This window comes from Corapipo altera, unplaced genomic scaffold (assembly GCF_003945725.1).
Source record: "Corapipo altera isolate COAL_440 unplaced genomic scaffold, ASM394572v1 150, whole genome shotgun sequence".
Classification (NCBI taxonomy): domain Eukaryota; kingdom Metazoa; phylum Chordata; class Aves; order Passeriformes; family Pipridae; genus Corapipo; species Corapipo altera.
In genome coordinates, this window is record NW_020884941.1 from 2,666,014 (window position 1) to 2,690,910 (window position 24,897).

Sequence of the window (24,897 nt, forward strand, 5' to 3'; positions counted from 1 at the left end):
CACAGCCAGTACCGAGCTGTTCCCCAGGGACACATCCTGTCCCTTAACTGCTTCTAAGTGGGATAACACAAAAGAAGAAAAATCCTAGAGCAGTCAGAGGGACTGAATGCTGCCTTGCTGTACAAACAGCTCATGCTCTTGCCTTCCCTTGCAGCTGCAGGGGAGGATCCACACCCTGAGTGCAGCCCAGCTGACGGACAGACAGCACGTGCAGAGCCTGCTTGCCCGCCTGCGGGAGATCCAGCTTGCCCTGGATCTATAATGCCTCTGATCCAACTTTCCAGCTCAGGGGTAGGACTTTTTGCCCCTTTGATAGCAGGGGAGGATGGAAGAGATGTGTACATTCACTTAGTTCTATGTACGGCATTTATATTTGATAAATTAAGTGAAAATATTTTTGCTTGTTTTGTTGTTAAAAAAGCTGATTAAAAACCACACTGGAGCTACACCTACCTCATGCTGCACTTGCAATACCTAGTTTAGGTTACCCTGCCAGAAAGATAAGCAACACAGATAAGACTCTTTATTTCAAAATGTTTGCAATTAAATGAGTTCATGTCAGTAAGTCATACACTTTGACATACAAAAATACCGTGCTACTGATACAGTTGAATTAAATGGATTCTCCAGGCAGGAGAAATTCACAGCATTATCAGTACCCTCGAGCAACTTTGCTTTCAGTTCTGGGTGTGTTGCTGGCCCTGCATCACAAGCAATGCTGAGTTATTAGCTCACTCTGCACAGTATTAAAACCATCCTAAAAACAGCCAATTGCTGGATCCTCTCCTCCTTCTGAGCTTTCTAATAAAGCAAACATCAAGTAACCATCCTCCATCACAGGCTAACAGTAACTTTCAGATACTGTGGATGATGATGCTGAGTAGGAAGAAATTAAAGCTTAAACTTCCTTTGGCTGTGTCTGGGTGCCAAAGGCCCCAGTGGAAAAGGGGGAAAAGATTCACTTGTCTTTTTTTCTCATCCACTGGAACAAATTTGCTTTCTACTGTTAACACAACATTGAAGTTTAATCAAAAATCTCACCATAACTTTATCCTCTTGGGGTTGATATTTGACTTACTCTTTTCTCACTCTCAAAGGTTTAAAAAAACCCCTTGCATCTGGTACTATACTGCTGCAGGAGTAAACTTGCTAATGCCAAGAAGTTTAACAAGATAGGTGGCTGAGAGCCACTTCAAGCTTTCAAACTCCTCCCTGTGTGAAGTGAGGAAACACTGACTCCTGGAGCCAAATGAATTTTCTCCTGCTTGTCACCCAAACAGCCACCACCATCACCTGACCCAGGGCTGGGCTACATCACTTAGAGGCAGTTCATCATCCCTTCCTCCCTGATGACAAGCTAAGCATACAGGACTTGGCAAACTGGACATTTGTACAACAAAATTATATTCTATTTTCTGCAGTGCATACAAAGAAGATAAGGGTTTCTTTAGGAGATCAGAGCTGGTCAAAGCCTATCTCCTTGAAGTAGCAGAAAAGTAGCTCAAGCAAGGAAGTAATATGAGAAATCTTTCAGAAAGCAGAAAGGCAAGTTTCATAAGCATGTCCACTCCAACAAGCTCTGGACAGCACAATCAGTTCTAAATGTCTGAGTGCTGGGACTTGAAACAGTTTATTCTCTAAAAACAACTGACACATTGCTTTAAAACTCAATTCCTCTTCACTCTGGCAGCGGTTTCTGTCAGCACCACATAGTGCCACCTGCAGCAGATCCAAGGTGTGAGATTTTAACTCTTCTTGATGTGAACTCTAAAATTTTACTGTGGATGAAGCTTCAGCACAGAGCTTTCAGCCCCCAGCACATTCCTAGCATTAAGTATGAGGGCATAAGTTAGAGCCAGTGTGGGGTTTTTTTATATTTTGAGTAAGATGAAATTGTTGCCAGTCAAGGGAGGCAACGTGGGATTTCTTCAAAGAGCCATAATGTTTGTAAACACAGTCAGTGCATAGGGCATTTCACTCTGAGCAATAAAAACTGGTCCTGAAGTATCTGAAGCTGTTCTGTAATAGAGAAATTAATTCTTCAATAATTTAGTGACAAAGCAATAATGAAGATACATAGCAGAAAGTAAAACATATTTTAGTTGCTATCACATCACATAAGAAAAACATTCCCTGTGTCTTCTAACTCCATAATCCAAGAGGTGAAGTAACTGTCCCTCATACAGACAAAAACTTTAAGGCCTGGAGTAGCAAAATAAACCCATGGATTAGGAATAGTACACACACCTCTGTCTGGGTTTTTTTGTTTTTTAAAAGAAAATCCTAAGATGACAAGAGCTGTTGTCTGGAATGTAGACACAGTGTTTTCAGGTTTAAAATACAGTGCAAAGTCCATTTTTAAAGGGACAATGTCAGGCAAAAGAACTGGAGTTGTCCAGTTCAACAGCAGAAAGCCTGGTTGAGTGTAATTCTTTCTACTGATGCTCTGTTGCATGTGTTGCTTTGTTTGGGCTGTGAAGCCACACCAGCCAGTCTCACTGTTTGGCTCTGTGTGCACTCACAGGCTGTCTTTATTTGACAATTTCAGCAGAGTTTCTTAGAACAAAATAAATATGAGAACGTATTCTTTACTCAAGGTCTGAAAAACAAATATTGCAGCTATAAAGTACAAGGTCTGAGACTGAGCCTGTCAGTGTCCCTTTAAACACAGGTAATCTCCACCCCTCCCCAGTGCACCTGCACAGCCTCAGAAGGCTTAAAAGGGACTTAAGAACATAATTATCCTGTGGCACATTGAGGGGAGAACATGAAACAGCACAGGCACAGGCTGGGACAGAAACCTCCATGGGCAACATCTTTAAAGGCAGCTGTACCTGATACATCCATGATCACTCAACTCAGTTTCTACATTCAGCAGCAGGTAAATGTAGAGCAAATACTCTCAAGGTTAACACAGCACTGACATCTTCTCTTCTGCTCACCCAGGTCCTGCTGAGTGATAAGGACTTGTAAAGTGAAACAATGGTGTGAAAAGAGTCCCTTTGTATAGAAAATCTTCTTGCTGAGACAGTTTCTATAGAGAGCCCAGCGCTTCTCCAAAGCGGATTTTCTGTCCGGCTTTGAGGTTGAATTTGAAGTCCTTGGGTGCCTCAAAGATTAGGACAATTGTGGAGCCTAAATTAAATTCCCCTAAATGTTCCCCTTTCCTCATGGGGATTCCCTCCTTGTTGTTGTTGGATATGAAGCTGAAGTCATTGTAGGAACCTTTAGAGTAACTTGGACTGTTGGTGTGCAAGTCCTGTACAGAGAAGGAAGAAACTGTTACTTGAGGATTTCAGCGTTCATTACCACAGCTGCAGACTGTACATGCTCAGGCATTTTCAATGCAAGAACTCACAATTCAAAGGTGCAACAGAAATACTAAAAAAATAGTCTGTACTGGCGATGATGTTTAAATCAGTCTTAGAACATCAGTACGAGAAACACCCTAATTTCAGGGTAATAAGATTTATTTTTTTTTGTAATTCTGTTATGCTGTGCCAACCTCAACCATCCAACCCAGAAAGCTGCTGCTACAGCCCTGCTCACCTGGTCGAAGTAGATGCGGATGGAGCCCACGTTTGTCGCTCCTACAGCTGTCAGGGAGAAGAAGCCGTGCTTCCAGTCACCTGTAAGGACAACCCGCTCGTTGTGGCAGAACAGCTCCTTGATCCAGCGAGCAACTCCGGGATTCACAGACATCAGAGAGCCTGGAGAAGTGAGAAAATATTCAGGTTAGGTTGTCTGGTTTGTAGCAGCATTGTAATGCCACCCAAATGGTGTGTTCAGTATAAGTGTAGCTGATCCAGAAAACAACTGTCACTTGTTTGTAGGAAGAGAGGCAAATGCTTGGCAGAGTGAATGAAAGAGAAGGCTGTGGTGAAAACAAAGGGGTCACAGAAGGATGTGTGTGGCAGGTCATGTCTCCCTCTCAGGGTGTTTGAAACCCAATCCAAATACTTAGGTTTTTGCCACGCACCAAGACGTAAAATGTTTTTATCTGCTTAACTAGAGTATGATGGTCTGCAAAACCTCCAATCCCAGCTCCAGCAGTGCAACTGCTTAGTTGCATTTTCTTTGCCAAGCACAAGCAGAGATCACACTTTAGGCTACTGTCTGGTGTGATCTGCAGAACTATCTGTATTTCAGGTGCAAACTGAAGAAACTGTTTGGGAACAAATCAGGTCAGGTATTTCAAAGAACTCAAAGAGCTTGAACACAATATTACTGTTTGCTCCATTTATATGTGACTTGTCCTGGTAAAGCACACTGCTGTTAACACTCATCAGTGATTTGTGACAAATCACTTTGCTGCCATTATCTATCATATGTCTGCACAACTGCTGCACTGCTGTGTCATTCAGCAGTGGTCATACCAGTGCTTCCCTCCAGAGCTGCTTCCCAGGAACAGAAACCAACCTGGGAAATGCCGTCGGTGCGACACTGTCCAGTCAGTGGGCGAGTGGAAGCAGTGATAGTCCCCTGGAGCAAGGTAGATCACACAGTGGTACAGCTCATTCCCCTCTTTGGTGACCAGTTGTTGCTGAAAAGAGTTACCAGGTGGGGCTGCAGAGAAAGCAGGGAAAGGAAGGGGTTAAAGATACTCTTTTCTCAGTGCTGGTGAAGCAGAGCAGTAATAGCACCAGCCAGTCATTAAAGGGTCAGTGCTTGAGCATAAATCTTTTTAAGGGGGAGCTTATAGAGTTTTTAGTGTCCAGGTGCTTGGGCCTGTTTCAGTGTGACAGCAGGAGTGCTCCAGCATCAGCACAGTAACAGAACTAGGAGTCAAGGGTAGGAACCATGCAATTAAATTCAGATAATCAGAATGAGTCTGGCACGACACTGTGAAGCCACTGATGAGAAAGAGAAGAACTAAAAAAGTGACATCTTCATCCCCCCCATAAAAAAACAGAAATCAGACCTGCTTTTGTTCCTGACAATGCAAGAAAGAGAAGGGGTAGGAAAAGTGATTTCTTTTCTCATGATCTCCAAGAACACAGAAAGGGCAGAGCAGAATAAATGCAGAACTGACACAGAACTCACCCTGACTAAAATGCAGTTCCTCTGTCGAGACACGAGGTCCCAAGAAAGACTCCAGAGAATAAGTGACCCCTTTTACTTGCTCCACTTCACAGTTTTTTACCTGCCCGAAATTCAGGATCTTTCCATCAGAAGGACTAATCTACAGTGAGGGGAAAGAAATGAAAACACATTAGTTCCTTCCTTCCTTCCTTCCTTCCTTTCTCCTGAAGCAGTGCTGTTCCCCTGGGGGTGAGGGGAGCTGGCAGAGCTGTGCAGGGCCCTCCCTCACTCACCACGCTGTGCACGCCGCACACCGGCCGCGCTTGCGGCTTCAGCTTCCTGCGGAAGAACTCGCTGAGGTTCCTGTAGTGGTGCAGATCCTCCACAGCCGCCTCCTTCATGTTCACCCCGAAGGTCCAGATGTACAGGCTGTACACGGGCTTACGGAGCCACGTGGGCAACTCCACCTGGTTCAGGCGACCCCAGGCCCGCGAGAGCAGCCGAGTTGGTACCGACTTGTACAGGGCAACCTGAGGGAAGAACGGCACCGGGTCACTGAGCGCTCCTCCCCACACTTCCTGCAAACCCTCCCTTGAACTGTGGGTTACACCACGGACAGAGTGGCCTTCAAGTCAGCAAAAAATGAACACTGCGCTTCATCCTCACTGCCTCCATGCTGGGGAGGGCAGAGAAGGGACAGCATGAAAATTACTATAACATTACACTGAAGACAGAATTCCCACTGCCCTGCAGGCTGAAGCTCCACATTCAAGTTACTGGAAGCTGCCCATGTGGGGCTTAGAGAAAAAAAGAGACATTGCACATATTCTAGTAGAATGTTAATCAGAAAGGTTTAATTACCAAATTTTTGTGAATAACCAAATGCAAACTGACTGAAAAATAACGTCCCAGTGTTTGATGACCTGCTCCTCAGATGCATTTACTATGAGGGTGTTTCCCACATCCCAGTCCTGGATGTTGTGCTGCTCCAATGACACCAGTCCCATCAAAGAAATGCACCCAATGGATGCAGCTACACTGGCATAAACTTACACCAGCCTTACTCCTTCTCTCACAACAATGGGAGTTGCTCATTGCAAGAGTATTAAGTGCCTTTATTTCTGCAGAAATATACCTTTGGGCTTACAATAAGCCTGAGTTTTAGTAGCAAGGAAAACAAATGAAATGAACTTGGCAAGAGGTATCTGCTGTTGATGTAAGTGGACAGATGACAGCAACTTCTTGTTGATAATTCCAGCAGACAACTCTTCTGGGGTTTGTGGTACTTCCTGTCAGCCAAAAAGCTCACATGGCCATGATGTAATTGGGCAAGGCTGGAGGATGTGAACCAAAGGAACTGAACACTCTGAAACCAGTTTTGGAAAAGAACTGGTGGTCTGCTGACTCTGGTGCTGTGTTTTTAACAGTACAGCTCAGCTACATCCAGCTGAGCTAAAAGTTGTTGGCTTTTTTTCTTAGTGAGAGTCATCATTTATTCTTAATATTAATCATATCCTTCATAATTAAGTCTTGCAAAATACAGCCATAAACACAGACAGAACACACTGACTCAGAGCCTGTCCATCATATAAAATACAGCAAATTAAGATTTCACTTATAAATCACCATCCCATGCACATACAGTGATATTTCAGAATGAAAATACCAACCTAATCTTACTTCAGATAAAACCCTTCTAAATAAACAGTACCTTGGGTTTTATAGGCTGACCTTATACAGTGTTAATTTCTAAAATAAATTTTGCTGTTTTCCACCAACACGGAGAATATGCAGATAGAACTAAAAAATCACACAAATTGTCAAAAGTGCTATTTCCTAATAACCCCTTCTCTTCCAAAGAACCTTGTTTTCAAGTTCATGGGATCAAACAGAACAGCTGTTCAATGAAGTACGCTTAACAATGGCAATTTTGTTCCAGTTTTTAATTAAAATATTTGTGTGGTTGTTGCATTCTGAAATGGCATGATTTGTGGGGAGAATAACCACGTGCAAGGCACCCACGCCCTGCTCTCAGCAGTGTCACAGCAGAGCTCTGCACATCATCTCAACAGGCTGGATTACAAATGTTCGAGGAACTTGAGGAACAAACCCTCCCTGTGCAAAAATAACAGAAAGCAAGAGACCATTCCAATGTGGCCAGGAAAGGGAACTTGCCAAGAGGTTTGGTCTGCCTTGTCCTAGCCCTGAACCTGTGAGGTGACTGAATTCATTCAAAAGTTTCTGTTGATTTTCCCTGACTGTTGCAGGACAAATTCTCTGCTACTGAAAAAGTCACTTGTCTGTGAAGCAATTAGTCAGCACACCTATGAACGGTAAGAACTGAACAGAAACATGAATTGCATCTCTGCTTTCACACCAGTCATCACCAGGCTGCCCTAACTGAAGGAATTCTCCCCCAGGTGCTGTCTGCAGCACACCCAGCTCAGCCCCCACGCACAGAGAGCTGCTCACACTTACCCTGCTCATGGGCCTCCATCCCACTCTGGTCAGGGGTTTAAGGGCACCGAAAGGCAGAAGGTAATAGAGAATAGTCAGAGGCCAAGAACGGAGTTTCAGAGCAGGCCTAGACATACAGCTCAGCTGGCCCAACCTCCGCCTCAGGGCCAGCTGGGGGAATTGCAACCTGAAAAATTACACACAACAGCAGAGGGTCAGGCATCTCAGCTGCAGAGCCACCAGCTCCTGGCAGCTGGGCACGACTTATTCCTGCTAAACGTTACTTAAACATTGATTCTGCAAGTCTCTACTCCTTTATTTTGATCAGTTCTTTGCCTTCACAAAACAGTTTATCTAAAAAAAAAACCCACAAAAAAACCCAAAAGAAGAAAAATCCTCTCTCCAAAAGATGGTGTTCACTGCACAGGTCACATTTTAGGAATAACACCCTCAAAAATGAAAGGCAAGACCACTTGCAGGTGGCATTTGAGAACTAAGTTACAGGTGGTTCATCGAAATAATAACATGAGAATTTAAGGAAATAACAAAGTACAAAGGTGCTTCTTCCAAATATCAGAAGATACAACCCCAGAAAACATTTCTTGCAACTGCTCCAGCTGTTGGATAGCCAAAGTGGGCAGCAAACAATATTCTAAAAGCTGGGAATCTGTGATGCTGGGACTTCAACAACTCTACAAAGGGACAATTTTATGGAAAGAACAGACATTTTGATGAAAGAAATCTTTGAAACCTAATAAACTGAGGTCCCTCAGAGTGTTCGTGCATTGAAGGCACATTGACAAGATTGTGCCTCAAGTTATATTTTATATCCCAAGGGATGCTGGAGTCAAATTTACAGACCTGGTGGTCACTCACTAACTTTAGGAAACAAGTACTTGAGAAACAACAGGAGTGGCACTCCTGAGATAGTTAATACAATTTACAAACCTTCTTTTAGTACCCTGGTTGTGAACAGGGAACGTATGGACAAAGCCAATATTGCTACTGCTGCAAGACAATCTGGTCTCCATAGCCCAATAACCAATTCCTCTGCCTCAGAACCAACTGCATCTCTGATTTTTTGTCACATGGATGTCCTGAGAGGGGTCTCCTTTTGCACAAATGGCCATGGGGAGAAGTTGAGCTTGCAACTCTCAGGGGGAAAAGCTACTCAGCTTATTAGAGCCCATCACAAGCCTCAGCTCAGGCCCTTGCAGGAGGTCTGGATGCAAGGCCCTTCAGGTCGCCTTTTATTCTTTGGCTTCTTCTCATGAAGAAACCATTGGCACTTCCAAGGTCACATTATCAGATGGAAGTCTGCTCACCTGAGGGCAAACTATTCAAACCTGGCACTGACTGAACTCCTGGCTCGTACACTGTTCCCTTGCAGCAGGGACACAGTGATGTGCCCTCACAATGCCCTCACAAACTCGAGTGGGATGGCCTAGCTGCTCCCAACAGCTCCCTCTCTCAAGGCATTCTGTGACATGAAGGGTGAACTACAAACATAGTGCCTATGTCCTCGTCCTTCCAAGATGGAAAAAAGCTGAGAATTTAAAGGATTTTCTTGCCAACTCGTTCTTTCCAGAACTTGGACCAGAATTAAAATACCATGCAGGCAGGTATGACTGTCACCACTCTGGGATGCAAGATGGTGCCTTTGGCTCAGAGATTTTTTTCTGCAGTGAACACAACTTCTTCCCCCCCCAAGAATTAATAAATAATCTGTGCATCACAATGCAAAGGGTAAAAAGAGCCCTGAGCAAAGTGTTGTCTCAGCACAGTTAAAGCCGCTTCTCAGCAGGAGGTGGGACTGCCATGGGAATAGGAAGGGACACTTCACATTCTTCCTCCCATCCTAACCCCCCCCAGCCTGCCAGGGCTGGCGGGCCGGGAGCCGGGCTGGGTCCCCCTCCTGCTGCTCTCCCCCCCTTCACTGCAGTCGCTCCTGGACCAATCCCTGCAGAGCTGCATCGCTCCGGAGCCCTCGGGCTTCTCACTGCCTTGGCCTGGTTTCAGAGCGGCCCCTCAACTAATTTTTCCATTCTCCTAGTGATGGAGAGGAGAAAGGAAAGGAATGAAAGCCTCCTCATCCCCCTTGCCGTGGAACAGCCTGCCCTTCTCTGCCGGCAGCGCATAAGGAGCTTTATAGTAATTAGGCCAAACAAAAGCTTCGCAGATGGCTCCCGCTCCTCCTGCCCAGACACCCTCCCGGCCTCCCTCCCCCTCAGTCACCATTCCTGCAAAGCACAAAACACTGAACAGTACCTGAAACGAGTTCTCCTACTTGGTGTCCCACCGGCAGAGCCAGTCGGGCCTGGGCTCTCCAGCTGTGGGTGCTGGTCCCAGGCACAGCTGCTGCTGCCGCCGTTCCCTGAACGCAGCCTCCGGACATGGATTTTAACTTTGTGGAGGTTGTAGCAAGAGGGTGGAGGGTTAGATAAAGCTTTATAGCATCTCACCATTTCCCTGTGTGCAGATCTGGTCCCTGCAGGGTGTTTGACTGACACATCATCAGGTGACGGCTGTTGTAAGGCTCAGTCTTTTTTCCTCTACCTCTCTTTCCTTTGCTTGCTCCGGCACAGGAGAGAGGACACGGCGTCACAGTTCCTAAATCCCCCGCTGGTTTGTCTCTGGATTCCCTCTCTGTTTCCCACTTGAATCTCTGCTACGAGGGTTGCAGCTATTGCAAACAAACAGGCATCGTGTCATATTTCAACATCCCACTACAAAGCCGACTCTGCACAAGACAAAGGCGAGCTGTCCATATGAGCAGTCCTTGCTTCTCACTAGTCGGGGTGGCCATTGAAACCAACTCCCCCAAAAGCCCCCTGCAGTCCCGGCCTGCTGGGCAGCAACGCACCAGTGAGGGGAGCAGCCAGCTGGGCTCGCACAGCTCATCCCAGCGCAGCCTGAACGCGAGGCTGGGAGGAGGAATGGGGCGGAGAGGAGGAGGAGACAACCCCCAGCTCCAGTTCTGCAGTGCAGCAGCTCCCGCTGAAAGAGTTCTGGACTGATGGGCACCAAAAATCCTTCCCTGCCCTGAATGTCCAGCTTGGGAAGGAAACAGAAAGGAAAGGAATGGCTCTCTATCTTACAACCCTTGCCAGGCACAAACATCCACCTCCTGAAGTCTTTTTTCATTCCAAAAGCCTCACACAGGGAGCAGGTAAAGGGCATTCTTCTAAAACAGATTACAAACAACCAGATCCACACAAACCAAGCCAGTCTTAGGGCCAGCTTGAAAACTGGGTATAGAGTTATGTGTCTATTATGTGACTCTCAGCACTGTTTTATGCCCAATAGAAATAAAACACAAAAGAGGAGTAAAGGAAGCTGTTTAGGTTTTTAAAGACAGTGTTTCTATCTGAGCATTCTAAATGTACATAAAGAAATTTCCCTCTTTGACCCTGCAGACCAGATCTCAAAACAGAGATTTTCTGCTTCTCCTGTGACTGGATTTGGATTGTTAAGGGAGCCTGAAACCAGCCCCCTGGTTCAGAAAGTAGAAGTCAGGTAGCTACATCTCACCTCAAGATTAAACTAATTACCCAGAACAATTTCAGGGCTAAGTCTCTCCATTTCACTTTGGTGAAAGTGAAATGTGGCTCCATTTCACTTTGGTTTTCTGCTGAAGTCTGGGTTTAAAACAAAACAAACCAAAACAATTCCTTGTTTCCAAAGCTTTCTAAGCACCATGAAAGCTGTGTGCCTAAGAGGGTAGATCAAAAAGAGCACTGCTGCTCTGATTGAGGGAAAAGGTTGTATTGTATTAGGGATAAGGCAGGAGGGGTGGGAGGACCAGCAGGAAAAGCTAGAATTAACTAGCTAATGGCATCCCACTCACGCCTCAAAAGGAAAATATTCTAGCAGTAATTGTGTATTTTGATTGGCCTTCAACTCCAAATATTACAGATACTCCCTAGAAACACCTCTGGAGACCCTGCATTAGAGTATTTTTTTCAGGAAGAAAACTGCTCTGTGGTATTCTGTAAGACCTGTGTTGTTGTTCAAGATGAATTTTAACAATTGCATATTATAAAAAAAGCCAGTTAATTGAAAGAAGGCAAATTTAAGATTAACTGAGAGCACTCAAAACATACTCCTTCCTCCCTGAGCCCTGTGCCAGCTCTTTTTGTTTTCCTATTTAAAATATCATTCAGTCTTTCTCTGGCTGGCACAAGAAACTCCTACACAACAAAAATGAAGCCATCTGTCTAGTAAAATGATGAAAGTAGTTACCAAAAATCCCACCAAAATCCCAAGAAAAGCAATGAGGAGCACAGAGGAGCTATTTCTCTTGATTCACCAGGAACATCAGAAACTACCACCACTAAATACTTCATTTTAAACAGCAACAAGCTAATTTGACAACACTGTTTCAGAAGACACTTCATCAGGCCAAGATGAAAATCATTTTCACGCTGCACACGCGCGTTCACTGAACTGTGGGGAGAGACTTTGTTTGGCACTGGTGGAACAGGGCAGGAGCAGCAGTCCCCAGCCCACAGCTTGGCTGGCACCCTGCTCCCAATCCCACCTCCTCCATGCAGACCTTCACCCTTGCAGGACTCTGCTCAGAGACAGCAGAGCAAACACAAGCCTTATCTACACTCCCTTCAGTACTCTTCCCTTTTAGGGAAGCTTTTTCAGTAAAATTCTATCTTACCCCCCCAAACATTTTCAAGCAACTATTATATTCTAGACTGAATAAGCCTGATTCTGTGAAAGCATGGAAGAAGCTGAATGTCTGACCTGCTCCCTAAAAACAGGCACTGAAATGTTCTGCAGCCCAATGCAGTGGGAAGTACCACACTTCAGTCCAAAGCAAAGTGCAAGAGAGATTCCTTTCCAGGAAGGGAGAACCATTGCTATTAAAAGCTTTTTCTTCTCCACTTCTTAAAAAATCTGAGCTCAGCTGAGTGAGAAGTTTCTCTTAAGTTCTGTTCTACTGCCCCCATTACATTCACCAGGATGCCAGTGCCTGAGTCCTGCTGAAATGCTGACACACGTGGCAAGATGCCATTCCTCCTGTGGCTGCTCCAGAAGCAGCATGCAGTTCCTACAGGGTAAGAAGGCTGAAAGGAAAAGCCCACCCTGAGTTTACCTGCTTTCCATGGGGAAAGGAACAAGAACTGGTCGTCAGTCAGCTTATGACAGAGGAACTCACAGAATGGCATCTCAACAGCCAGACCTCTCAGGATGCAGGCAGTGCTCAAAGCCTGTCATCAGTTTACAGCAAAATCTTACAACTGTCAGTTTGTAGGAGGTTGGACACCAGCACCAAACTCCCCCACCCATCTGAATTACTCCAGAATCCCCGTTAGGTAAATGAGGCAGCAGTTACCAGCAGGTATCAATCCCTGGAGAATTATTATCTCATGTAGAACTGCTAATCTGCCAGCTATGCTGCCAGCTCTGTCAGCTCAAATGAGTGTCAAATCCAGTGACCTCATTTAATTACTTGTCATTACCACCTCAAGCCCTTCCCTCAAGTTTTAAAAAACAGCAAGGCAATTGCAAGAAAGACTAATATGCAACTGAACTTCAAACCTGCAGCCTCGGTTTAACTGCAGGCATGAATCATTAGGCTTGGAATGCGCCGGTCGGGACACTCAAAGCCCGCTGGTCATACTTTCTACATTTGGTAACAGAACTACTGTTTAAAAAACGCATGGAAAGCATCCCAATGTTGTATTCAAGCGCCAGCAAAAATACGGTCTTGTACCGAGGGGCGAAGCCCTCGCTGACCGTTTGTTAAAGGTCCCGTTCCTTTCCCAGCAGTGACTGTTTAACTCCAGACACGTCGTCCCTGCTCCCACCCAACCTCGTCCGGAGCCAGCCCAGCAGGAGAACGCCGGATGCTCCACACCCCAGTCAGGAGGCTCCTGAACGCCGAGAGCACAACAGAACTGCCCTGATGCTGCCGGGAAACCTGAGCGCTCTCCGAGCCAAGGGCCGGGATCGCCGGGCAGCGCCTTGGCTCCCGGCTCTCCGGGAAGAGCCAACGGGACCGGGACCGCTCCCCGAGTACTTCCCGGCGTTGCTTCACCCTTCGTGTCTGAAATTCTTTACTTCTCAGACGAAGAACCCTTTCTTTATATTTTCTCTTCATGTATTATGAAGAAAATTCTGATTGCTTTCCCCTAACTTTACATTGCTGTTTCAGGGATTATTTTTGAACCTTAAACCTGAATTCTGTGCAAAGAGCCTGTTCTAGAGTCCCAAAGATCTCTCCTGTGAAACAAGAAGTTTTATTTACTTTGCGAAGCGACATGAAAATTGATGGCACCCTTTTAATACTTTGTAGTAATAATTTCCGATTCATGGTCTTGAACACCACCCCCAGCACTCCCCCCCCCGTTATTTTAGCCTAAGATCTCGGCAGAGCCAGCTCTCGGTTCCGCACAGGCTCCCCGAAGGAAGCAGCAGCCGCGCTCCATCCTCCGCACGGAGCAGCGCGGGGCGGAAACTGCGCAAAGGCTGCGGCGGCTCCTCGACCCCCGCCCTCCCCGCGGGACTCCGGACTCAGATAGGGCAGGTTCAGGAGACTCATTCTCTTTACATCTACTCAGGGATTACTCATGAGGGAGACGAGACTTTGGAACATCCCTCCTGAAACTTCCAACAGGCCACAGACCGCAGGTGAATCACGCTTGGCCGCCAGCCCTCGCACATCTGCCCTGCGGTCCCGCAGCCCTTACCTGATGCCCGGGGAGGTCTCCTCCGTCTCGCCTTTTCGCCTCCAACCGCCGAAACGCGGCACCGACCCTTCCTTCCAAAGCAGTTTTCAGACACGTGAACAAAGCAGCGGAATGCGAACCCCCCCTCCCGCCGCCCCCGGGGCCCCTTCTGCCCCGGGTAGGGCAGCGCAGGGCGGCTGCAGGTCCCCACCTACCTCCCGGCGACGGCACAGGGTCCCCCGACCCGCCACCCGCGCTCCGCTCGCTCCGGGCCCGGCCCGGCCCGTCCTCGCCTTAAGGAAGCGGCGGGGCCGGCCCTGCCCCGCCTCGCCCCAGCCCGGCCCGCAGGGCCCCGGCCCCTTCGGAGGAGGGGCCAGGGCAGGAGAACCGAAAAGGAAGAGCCCGGAGGGCACCGGGACACGGCGGCACCCGCGGGACAAGGGGCTGCACAGCGAGGGTCGGGGGCAAGGAGGGCCCGTCATCAGCCGCTGGCCCGGACAGCGGGAGAGCGGCTGTGTCTGGGAACAAGGCAGCGGTGCGGGTGCTGTACATCGCACAGCTCCCGAGAGCGCTTCCCACCGCGTGTCCCAGCGCGGCAACACAATCCCACACAGGCAGCGGCAGCCAAAGCAGCAAAGTGTGCTGCAGACTCATAAACTGCTTCCCGAACGCTCAGGTAAATCGCTCCATAATCCCACAAAATGCTCAGGAAGTTGCACGAGATAGAACAGACCCATCTAGTCAAAAGCAACTCCACTGGTCAGATTAAAAAAAAAAACAAACAACTGATTTTACTTTCAATTTTCCAGTACAGCTGAGAAAAACATTTGCACCATCACACACACACGTTTTGATGCTGTCGAAATGTCACCGCTTTCAACATTTTCTGACCACCTTTGTTGTGGGCCTTGGGTCACTCTATAAGAAGATTTTTGTAATTGCATGTTTGCTCCAATAAAACTCCAAACATCACAACCCAAGAGCAAGAACGAGGAGTAAGAGACCAACCAACTGGAGATTACGTTGGATTAAAAAAATAATCAGATACTCTTCCATTATTAGCTCTTTCCTGAACTTGATACACACCTCTTACCATAATACTAAATGTCTCCCCCGGGCCAAAAAAAGCACTTTCTCTATTGTATTGCCAAGAGCTCCAGTATCCTCTTACATAAATACAAGCACTTTCTGACATCAGTAGGAAAAACTGTGTTGTTTTTACCCCTGAGAGAATCAAGATCCTAAACCTGTCCTCAAGCACTTCCCTGCTGTATTAAGCTGTTTTCCAAAACTGTGGCCCGTGACAATAAATTGCAGTTGGAACAGGACAGAACTGTGATTTAATCCCTCATCTGTATTATCCCCTGTCACAGCAGCTCACTTCCCTACAGGTTCACTGGGCTTTTCCTGGCACATGTCACTCCAACAAATGCTGCTTTTTGCTTAAACAAAACAGAAAAACTATGGAAGCAAAGGACACGTACAAGAAGTTCCTCTCTAAAGAAACATTCTTGTTCATCTGGTCACTCTGTTCCACCAAACTCACCCTATGGCCAAGGTTTCCCAGAGTAATTCTTTGATCCTGTACGGAAACTGCCCCATGCTGAGGTGAGGAGAGGCAAAATGCCTCCAGTTAGCATATGAATGACATGCCAAGCATGCAGATCCCAGCCAGGAAACGTTCTGTGACAGCACGGATTTGGAACAATAAGCTTCCATCCGTCTGATAAACATCTACCTGTCTCCCTCCAAGCCCTCTGCTCTACCTCATCTAATTAAATGAAAGCTGATCTCCACTGGTATTCCCAGCAGGAGACACTAAGGCCTTAATCAGCTCAAGCTATTAGCAACATAATGTCTCTAAGAAAATTACAGGAACAAAAGGTCCGTGCTGAAGAAACAATAGTTCTGTCTTTCCCTGTGGAGAAGCTTAAGGGACACTTGACTTGAACCAGATTCATTTCCCCCCCCCCATTCTTTTATACATCTCAAGCAAAACAAAGCTATCCAGAAGTGTAACTCACTCTAATTCAACCCAAACCCATGCACAGCTCTGTGAGAATCTCAACATGTATCTCTGCAGCAGGAACAGCTTCCCTGCCTGCACAGCAGGGTGAGGATTACCCATTTCATCTCTGTCTTCTGCTCAGAAGCAGGGGACCTGCCTTACACACAGAGCTGGCAGGTGGGAGATGGTCCTTATTGCCACAGGAACACGAGACTGGTACAGTGGAATCAGAACTTCAGAGCAGCACCCTCAGCAGGGAGGGCACCTGCAGCAGTTTCTTGTTCTGTATTCACTCTTTCACAGCCCATTCAATCACACTTGGTCTTTTGTTGCCTATGCAAAGGCTTATTCTGTCCTAAGAACAAGGCAACACCCCTCTGCCACATTCCTAAGTGTGCTTCCAGTGATGCAAAAAACCAGAATAATGGAAATTGATAGGTCAGCAAAAAAGACACTCCACTTTTCAATAAAAAGGAACAATGCAGCTCTTATTTTTCTTGAATCCTCCATTGTTTGGAATATTTCTTACAATGTCTGAACAGTTTCTCTTTTTCCTCATAACTGTCAAGTTTCCTTTCCCTCCCACAGAAGCATTCAACAGAACTTAGGCACATCAGGAAGGACTGGGACATCTTGATAGCATCTCCTACTGGGATCTGCTGCATTTGGGGCTCTGCCTATCAGTTTGGAACTCTTTGTATGATTCCTCACTGTAAAAACCACATGCTTTAGAGCTGGTTCATCAAAAGCAGCACTCACAGCTTCACCAAATAATAAGAAACCAGCTTATCAGTACTGAAAAAAAAGCAAATTTAATAAGAGAAATAACCAATTTCATACCTAAAAGGATGAACAATAACAAAAGAATATTTGTTTTTGAGTATCAAAATTGAATTGATATTGCCTTGTTACATGGACACTTACCAGTTCTTTTTTAATCAGAACCTGTTTGAAACAAGCTTCATCAGGAAAAGAATATACAGAGGAGAGACTTACAGACAGATTTCTCAGGAGCTATCACAGCCTAAGCTGTTGGCATCTGGACTGTCTGGGTCAGATCTGATTTGGGGCTCTAGCGAAAATAAATTTAGAGATTTCAGCCCAGTCCCCCACAGGCATGTGGCCAAATCACACACACAGGCAGTGTGCTCAGGAATGCAAAGAAATGGGATGCTAAAGGTCACACTGAAGCATCTCCTTACAATCCTAGAATTTTTAACTCCTTGCCTTCAGAAATGGCACTGAAGCAGGCACTCACCTGGCTGTTTGGAAGAACATCATATATATTTTAAACACTTTAAACTTGTGAAAAAAACCCCACATATACAACTCTTACCATGGAGTTGTAAATTATATTTAATATTTCAGAGGTGATACAGCAGTTGTAGGAAGTCAGGAAGTATTTCTTATGTTGATGCTGCAGTGGGTATTTGATCTGGGAATCTGACACACACACTGCAATTCCACAATAATTTCTAAACTCCTTGGAATCCAGAAGGAAAAGGTAAAAGTCCCTCAGGATCAGCAGGAGGCACTACAGACCCAGGTGTTACCTATGAAAAAAGGTCTTGCTGTATATTCATAGTGGAAACAGGTAGATTTTTATTAACCAGGTATTAATTCCATCTCCTTGTAAAGTATATATGGTGTCAGCCATACTAAAAGGTGGAGGAGTCACTGGCAGTTCCTAATGTTCCTAATGTTCCTCACTTCAGCCAAAATGAGTTCTTTAAGTGACAGAAACTTTAGTTCCATGAGGCATTGGCAGCAGAGGACGAACTCAAGATTCCCTTGTTGGAATGGAAGCCAAGGAGCTTTGCATCAAACGTGGCAGAAATAAAACTGCCCCGAGTTTCTTACCTCCCATTCACTTGCAAGCTTCACAGGCACCTCTATGCCCCTCTTCTCCAGCTGTTCCAACTTGTAATCCTCATATTTTCTGTATCCTGCATATCCCCCACCTGTAGCTACCAGGACATGGAAGGGGCGCAGGCGGAAGACTTGTCCCACCGGAGCAGTGTGAAGCTTCTTCCTGCCTGTAACACAAACCCAGACTTCAGGAAAGAGAACAGCTGCACAGTAAAGAGAAAGCAATTCTGTGCAGTGAGGGGTGTGAGCTCAGGTGATGAAAGTGTGATCAGAAAATACCTCTGTGACACAGAAGGTATGTACAGATGCTTCTGAGTTACTGCAGCTCACCAAGTTACTGAAACTCAGCTGACCAATACTAACTGGTCATCTGTAGTTTTAACCTCACCCCCACCCCACATGCTTACAACATTCTTCTCCCCAAAATATATAAAATGCACTCCCTGGAAGCCCCATGGAGAAATATATAAAATGAGTGTCCATGGAGAAATATATAAAACAAGTGTCTGACAGCACTATCACACTTTTCGACTGTGAGATTGTTGGTATTATGCAGAATAATCAGTTGCTGGGGAACAATCTGTACTAATGTGAAGTACTTGGTGCTTCTGAGTCATTAAAGCTGTCACTCCAGTCGGGATCTCCAGAATTCCAGCTAACTGGAAGAGGGAAGGAAATTATGACCTGCTTTAATAAGGTGTCACTTTTCTTGGTAAGCAGGAAAACAGTCACATTCCTGCTGTAATACAGGTCACCACATGAAAAAAATATAAAGAAGAGATGTAGTATTATGTCTATTTTTTACAGAGTAACTCCCAAGCTCCTCCTGCATCACACCAGTCTTGCAGTCACTAAACCACAGCCCAAGCACAGGGCTGGCACAGCCAAGGGAATATTTCCCTTCCACAATCTTCAGAGAATACCAATCTGTTCAGGGCTAAATCAGTATTCGAATGTGCTGCTCCAATCTGTATTACAGTCAGTCCAACTTCTCAGCAATGAGTACAAGTCATTACCTGACAGAAAAGCCCAGAGGAACTAATTCCTGACTGGTGTCATTTCCACAACAATCATTAACAGGGTGAGCCAGAATCAAACCCTAAATCTTGCTTCATCGAAGTCAGGCTTAGGGTTTGACTGTGAGAGGATGCATTAGCAACAAAAAGAATTCACTAAACACCACCTCTATTTCTAGGCACGCATAGGGACAAAGCACAATTGTTTTGCAGACCGGGAAGCTTTAGTTCCAAGTAGTAGCCTTGATTAGAAGCATTCAGCCATGATGCTGCAAAAAGATGCCCAACAGAAGTAATTGTTGTTCACATTTTGTTTTACCAATGTAATATTTCTGGATAATTTGTTTCCTACATTTGTGATTTAAAACATTGCTTAAATTATGTGTCCTAAAATACATCATAATACAAAACCAGCTTTGTTCTTACTTAGAAAAAGAATACCTAAAAACAAAACTCAGTAAACAAACAAGGCAACAACAACTACAATTAGAGTTAAGATTCTAAAAATTATTCTTTCCTAAGGAACGATGCCCAATAAAGGAGAGGGATCATTTAGAACCGTTTATAAATACAGACTTATTTGAGTTTACAGACTCTACAACCTTTCAACTTTGCATCACTATTTCAACAGAAATGTCTGTACACAGTCCAACCACACTCTTGAGCCCTAAAGCCTTTAACTCCCTTCTACCACATCCTTGGTTCTAAGTTAGCAAAGATGCTCAGCTATTTCAGCAGAGCTTAGCAAATTCCCAAACCAAACCCCCTCAGCAGGAACAGCTCTTGCTGGTTTGAATCCAGGGAAGTTTCTGCTCCAAGAGCCTCTTGACTGCACCGATGTGAACATTTCTCTGCCTGTGCTGGAGACCAATTGTGTTCCACAAGCCACAGCAAACACAGTTTTATCTCTTTAAAGGAAGAGTTGGCTTTTCCTCATCTCCAGCATTAATGAAACAGCACTTCTGTGACCAGTCTCCAACACACGATCGATCGTTGCAAAGGCATCCAACGCCATTGGTTTTGCCCCAACAGAATAAAATTTCACATCTTTCAGACACGAATGAAACTCCCACAAGTTTACAAATTCTAAGACAAAACCACTAGTTACTGATTCTGAAAACAAATCCCCGTTCAGGCAGCTGGCACTGCTCAGGTGGCAGCTGAACATCAGGCTCTCTAATGATCTGCAGCTCCCTGGGAAGCAGCATGAAATGTGTGTGGAAAACTCATGTCTTGGTGCATAAAGCACTAGAAACAAGCCCAGGACAAGAGGAAAAAGGTGCAAGACTGTTAATGTGCTAATAACATTTTTAGATACCACCCTAAATCTGAATCCATTACAGATAAAGTTAATCCGTTTCAGAATTCTCTTAAACACCGAGTATGATAAGCAATGAGAACGAAAAGAAAAGAACCATTTCTTGCTCTGGAACAGGTGAAAAAGGCACATTCCCTCAGAAACATTAAAAAAAGCAGGATGAAAAAGCAAAGTGCAGAAGGCTGATGTGCTCTGGTTTGTGCAGTCAGAGGCAGGGATAGAAATGCTGCTTCATTACTCTGACCTAATTAAGAATTCCTTCTAGGAAAGGACACAAACACTTGGAGGAGGCTGTTACAAGGGGTAGAGAGAAAACTAAAGAGTTATCTTTTCTTTCTAATGACATCATGTACAAGTCATCAAGATTTACATCCAAATCAGAATCTGAAAACTCAATTAATTAGAAAATGACTTTTGAGTTAGAAAAACTTTGAGTTTTTTCAAAACTCAAAGGTAACTTAGACTAAAATGACCTTTTCTTCCATGTGATCAACAACTTTGCACGATGTGTCTCAGCTTCCTAGTTTTTTTTCTGCAATGACTATCTTGGATTTCTAGACAACAAAGAGCTGCTATTTCTATTTATCTGTGTATTCATCTTTTTCAATAATGAAATATCCATATATGACACGCCAGACAAAGGATTTGGACAGGCGAGTTAACCCCAAAAAATGGATATAGAAAATAGGATCAATAGGTCAGCTGGCAAGGAAACAAAAACTGAAGATTCTATGCAGTTGTGATACTAATATATGACAATGCAAATGCTGTAAGTTCACAAACAAATATTTCTTACAAACAAATAATATCTGATATTCCAGCATTACCCAGCCAGAGGAACTCCAAGTGCAAGTACCATTTTAACCAAGTCTTAAGCATTTCATATAAACCTACTTTGATTTCCTGATATATTAAAATTACGAGTACAGATTGAAATATAAAAGGATATTTATACATTTTCTTTCTTACAGGCCTGTTAAACTGATGAAGTCAGAATTTCTCAGGTTTTTCGAGGTGAACAGCTGATAGGAGCTGCACTACAAAGCAGGTAAAGCAACTGAATATTCTAAATATGAGTATGTTGCTTTCTATTATGCATTATAGAGAGAGTTTGATGTTGCCCTTCTCAGTGTCACCTCATGTCTATCATTATTCCCCTGGCTTTTGTACTTATGAAATAAGTAAATACACTTCTTTTACTATCTGGAAAACAACACCAGAGGAGTAAAACATAATTTGCAAGCTTGTATCTGTGGAAATGCCACGAATTGTTCTCTGATGCTGCACTCCTGCTTTTATTTCAAGAAATTCATATTCCCCAATATGAGACCATAATTTGCATAGCCTGGAGAAATCCTGAATTTAAAAGCACTGGTAGACACAAGCCATCACTTACCACTGAAAAATGTCCTGGAAGGTGGCTGCTTCCAGAGGACCCCAGCTCTGACACACAGGTTCTTCTGGAGCAGGAGGTTACAGCTCCACACCAAACTGCAAACACAACAAACAAGAAGAGTTGCTTACGTACAAATGTTTAATAATGCAGGTGTCAGCAGTGCAGTGCAGTGACAATCTTATAGTAAGAAGCTTCTGACATAACACGTACTTGCATCCCAAGGTAATGTTTATAAAGGGCAGAGCTGAATTCAGCCATGCTGATCAAAACAAACTGCTTGCAAATGGAATGGTAAATTTTATAATGATTGTTTAGCACTTGGGATTATTCCATCTCCACCAGGGTACTATTCAGGTGTGTCATTTAGGAACCTCCTACAACAGCAACTATCTAAAGAGACATGATTTGGTTCAGGTACCTTTTTCCTCACCATCCTGGTGGGGGGAAGGAGTACTTGGAAAAGCTACAGATTTTATGAAGAAGTAATGGCATTTGTTAGACCAACTGGTCTAGCTAGGAAAGTAAAAAGGCTTCCAGGTACAGCAGCTCTTCTTTAGAATTTGTCTTACCACTCTGTTTGCTGGTGAACTGCAGTGAGAGTGGTTCTGCCTCTCTGAAAACACAGAATATACACTTGGAACTGCCCACCATAGGGAAAAGGTTAAACCAGGACTTTCATATATTTAATATTATATATTATATTATATATTTCATTTCATGTTTTTAATACACCTGAAAAGGAGCCATCCAGTTGTACTGAATAAGCACGTTTAAACAAGTACTTGACTGTGGCCTGGCAAGAGCCCATCCTGCTGTCAGGCAGGATCACAGGGAGGAGAGGGGCAGTGTTCCCACACCAACAGGCTCAAGCCCTCAGGAGGAACCAAGCCTGGCAGGTCTCTGGGCAACCCACTCATTCCTGAGATGCAATGGCACAGCTGGGATGTCTTCATTTGGCCCTCTGGCCTTTCATCTGCTCCTTATCAGATATACACTGAGGACAGAGTTGCTTCATTAGCTTACAAGCTATTGCATCATTTAGGGCCATTCAATCCCAGGAAGTGATTATAAAGAATTTAAACAATTAACTTCAGGTATCTACTGAGTTACATATAGACATGATCCCTTTATTTTGAAAAAGATTCTACAAATAGCAGATTTCTTGTCTAGAAATCACATAATGATACTACAGACACTTGCCAACAGTGTTTTACCATTAGCCAAGGACAAAGAGCTCCAGTTTTCACCTATCCCCGGGGCAGTGGGGTGGAATAGCTCACTCCACCTTCATGGTAACCCAAATATGACAGGACAGACTCTCCCCAAAATCCAGATTCCTGTTAGCAGGTGCTAAACCTGTCACACTGCTACATCATCTCCCAGGATAATACTTCCTTGGCAAGGCAGAAAGAGAGTCCCCACAGCTGCAGAACCTGTATGTTTTACAGAGCAACATGCTGTTATTTGTCATGAACAACGAGGTCAGCTGACACTGCTGGGTCACACACCAGACCTACACCAACCTGTGCTATTACAAGGCCTGTTTTACAACATATTAAAACACTGGGGGACAAGGAGCACTTGCTCATCAGCAAGGTGGAAGCCTATAGGCTACTTCAAAGGCAGTCAAAAACTTAAGTAATCCAGTTAGCATTAGACTTAAATTTACCAGAAAAGTTTTCAAACCCTAAAAAGTAATGGGGGAAAAAATATTAAAACCTAGCTACAGCCTAAGGCATTAGTATTCAAGACATTTATTAGCCTTCATACACGACAGCCTATAAAAAGTGCACAGCCAGAACAGATGAGCCGCCCTGGCTTCACAGGAGCCGCAGGAGCTGTTCCTGCTGCCGGGGCAGGGCAGGGCATTCCGGGACATGCCGCTTCCTCAGCCAGATCAGCACTGAGCAAGGACACTCCCTGCAGATCCTAAGCTCTTACCCAAATTGTTTCTGGCGCCCAACATGGGAAAATCAATTTACTCTGAAATCTGTCTACAAACAGGTAAAGATGACAAGACTAAACAGCCTCACCTTCCCTGCTCCTGACAGCCTGACCTTGGTGGGTACAAGTGTGGGAGGGAGTGTTGACCTCCTGCCTCTGCCACCCGACTGGAGACTGTTGGAGCGGGAACTACCAGGGAATTCCGTGGTAATTCAGCCCCTCGGTGACTTCAGTCTCTGGACAAGAGACAACCCCTCGGCTGTCGGCACCGAGCCAGAGGTGACAGTGCTCTGTGCAAGAGCTGTTTGCTCCAGGTTCTGAGACAGAAGGTGGAGTAAAGGGGCTGTGTGTTCTAAGAACACAGAACTGTGGCCTAGAAACGCTATTCTTTAATCAGTTTAGTCGTTATAAAAAGCACAACCTGTAAGAGGATATCTCCTGCAAAGGACTGTCGGTGCCCGGCCAGGTCCTTCTCAGAGCCATCCTGCCCCGGGCTTGCATAACCCGAGGGGCTGCAGCTGCCCCCCATCAACCCATTCCCACTAAACACTTACACACTGACACAGACTGTGAAACCGAGTTAAAACTATCAAAGGCCATGCGCTTCTCTTTCTTAAAATACGTAAACCCCTTATCTTCCCTTCCAGCTTGGGGCACGGGTACAAGGCTCCTCGCACATGCCAAGAACGGGGCCGAGGCAGCAGAGACAGCGGCGTTCACCGCGGGAGGGAAACGTCAGCGGGAGAGGAGGGAGAGGAGGGAGAGGAGGGAGAGGAGGGAGAGGAGGGAGAGGAGGGAGAGGAGGGAGAGGAGGGGGCGGCTGCGGCCCCTGGCCCGGGAGAGGCCGGATCAGCGCCCCAGCTGCTCCTCACGCCCCCCGCCCCCGGGGTGCCGGCTGTCAGACAGGGCTGCCGGCCCCGGACAGTGACAATGACAGTGACAATGACAGTGACAATGCCAACACCAGCCCCAGCCCCACCTGCCGAGCCCGTACCTGCTCCGCGCCGCCATCTTCCCGCACCGCCTCTGCCGCGGCCCGCGCGGGAGGGCGGGAACTGCGCGAGGGGCGGGGCCGGGGCCGTGGGCGGGGCCGGCGCTGTGAGGGGAGCGGGCGGTCCCGGGGACGGGCTGTGTGTGTGAGGAGTTCCTTGGAATTCCCCGAGGGAATACGGCGTGTAGAGATG

At 45.6% G+C, this 24,897-nt stretch overlaps 2 protein-coding genes across 13 annotated transcripts in view; one reads left to right on the forward strand and one right to left on the reverse strand.

The window, feature by feature from the left end:
• SFI1 (SFI1 centrin binding protein) overlaps positions 1-5,038 on the forward strand; it is a 28,470-nt gene extending 23,432 nt beyond the window's left edge. For 4 of the 5 annotated variants that reach the window (XM_027661682.1, XM_027661683.1, XM_027661680.1 and 1 more), the window contains exon 31: positions 155-509. In XM_027661682.1, the coding sequence (XP_027517483.1) occupies positions 155-262 (108 nt within the window). In that variant the 3' untranslated portion in view covers positions 263-509. Of the gene's footprint in view, positions 1-154; positions 510-3,523 lie in introns of those variants that run through there. The other variant, XM_027661679.1, reaches the window with a different exon arrangement.
• Positions 502-24,759, reverse strand: PISD (phosphatidylserine decarboxylase). 8 transcript variants are annotated; one of them, XM_027661693.1, is made up of 10 exons: positions 14,378-14,441; positions 14,184-14,254; positions 9,942-10,162; positions 9,748-9,864; positions 7,501-7,666; positions 5,316-5,552; positions 5,044-5,182; positions 4,420-4,566; positions 3,550-3,710; positions 502-3,259 (listed from the first exon to the last, which is right to left on the reverse strand). In XM_027661693.1, exons 3-10 carry the CDS (start codon positions 9,992-9,994, stop codon positions 3,035-3,037), a joined length of 1,245 nt encoding a protein of 414 aa, XP_027517494.1. In that variant the 5' UTR covers positions 9,995-10,162; positions 14,184-14,254; positions 14,378-14,441; the 3' UTR covers positions 502-3,034. The 8 variants fall into 8 exon arrangements, with proteins under 8 accessions (XP_027517494.1, XP_027517489.1, XP_027517496.1 ...); XM_027661688.1 differs by having other exon boundaries at positions 9,748-10,162; XM_027661695.1 differs by lacking the exon at positions 9,748-9,864 and having other exon boundaries at positions 14,378-14,438.
• Positions 24,760-24,897: the final 138 nt, after the last annotated feature.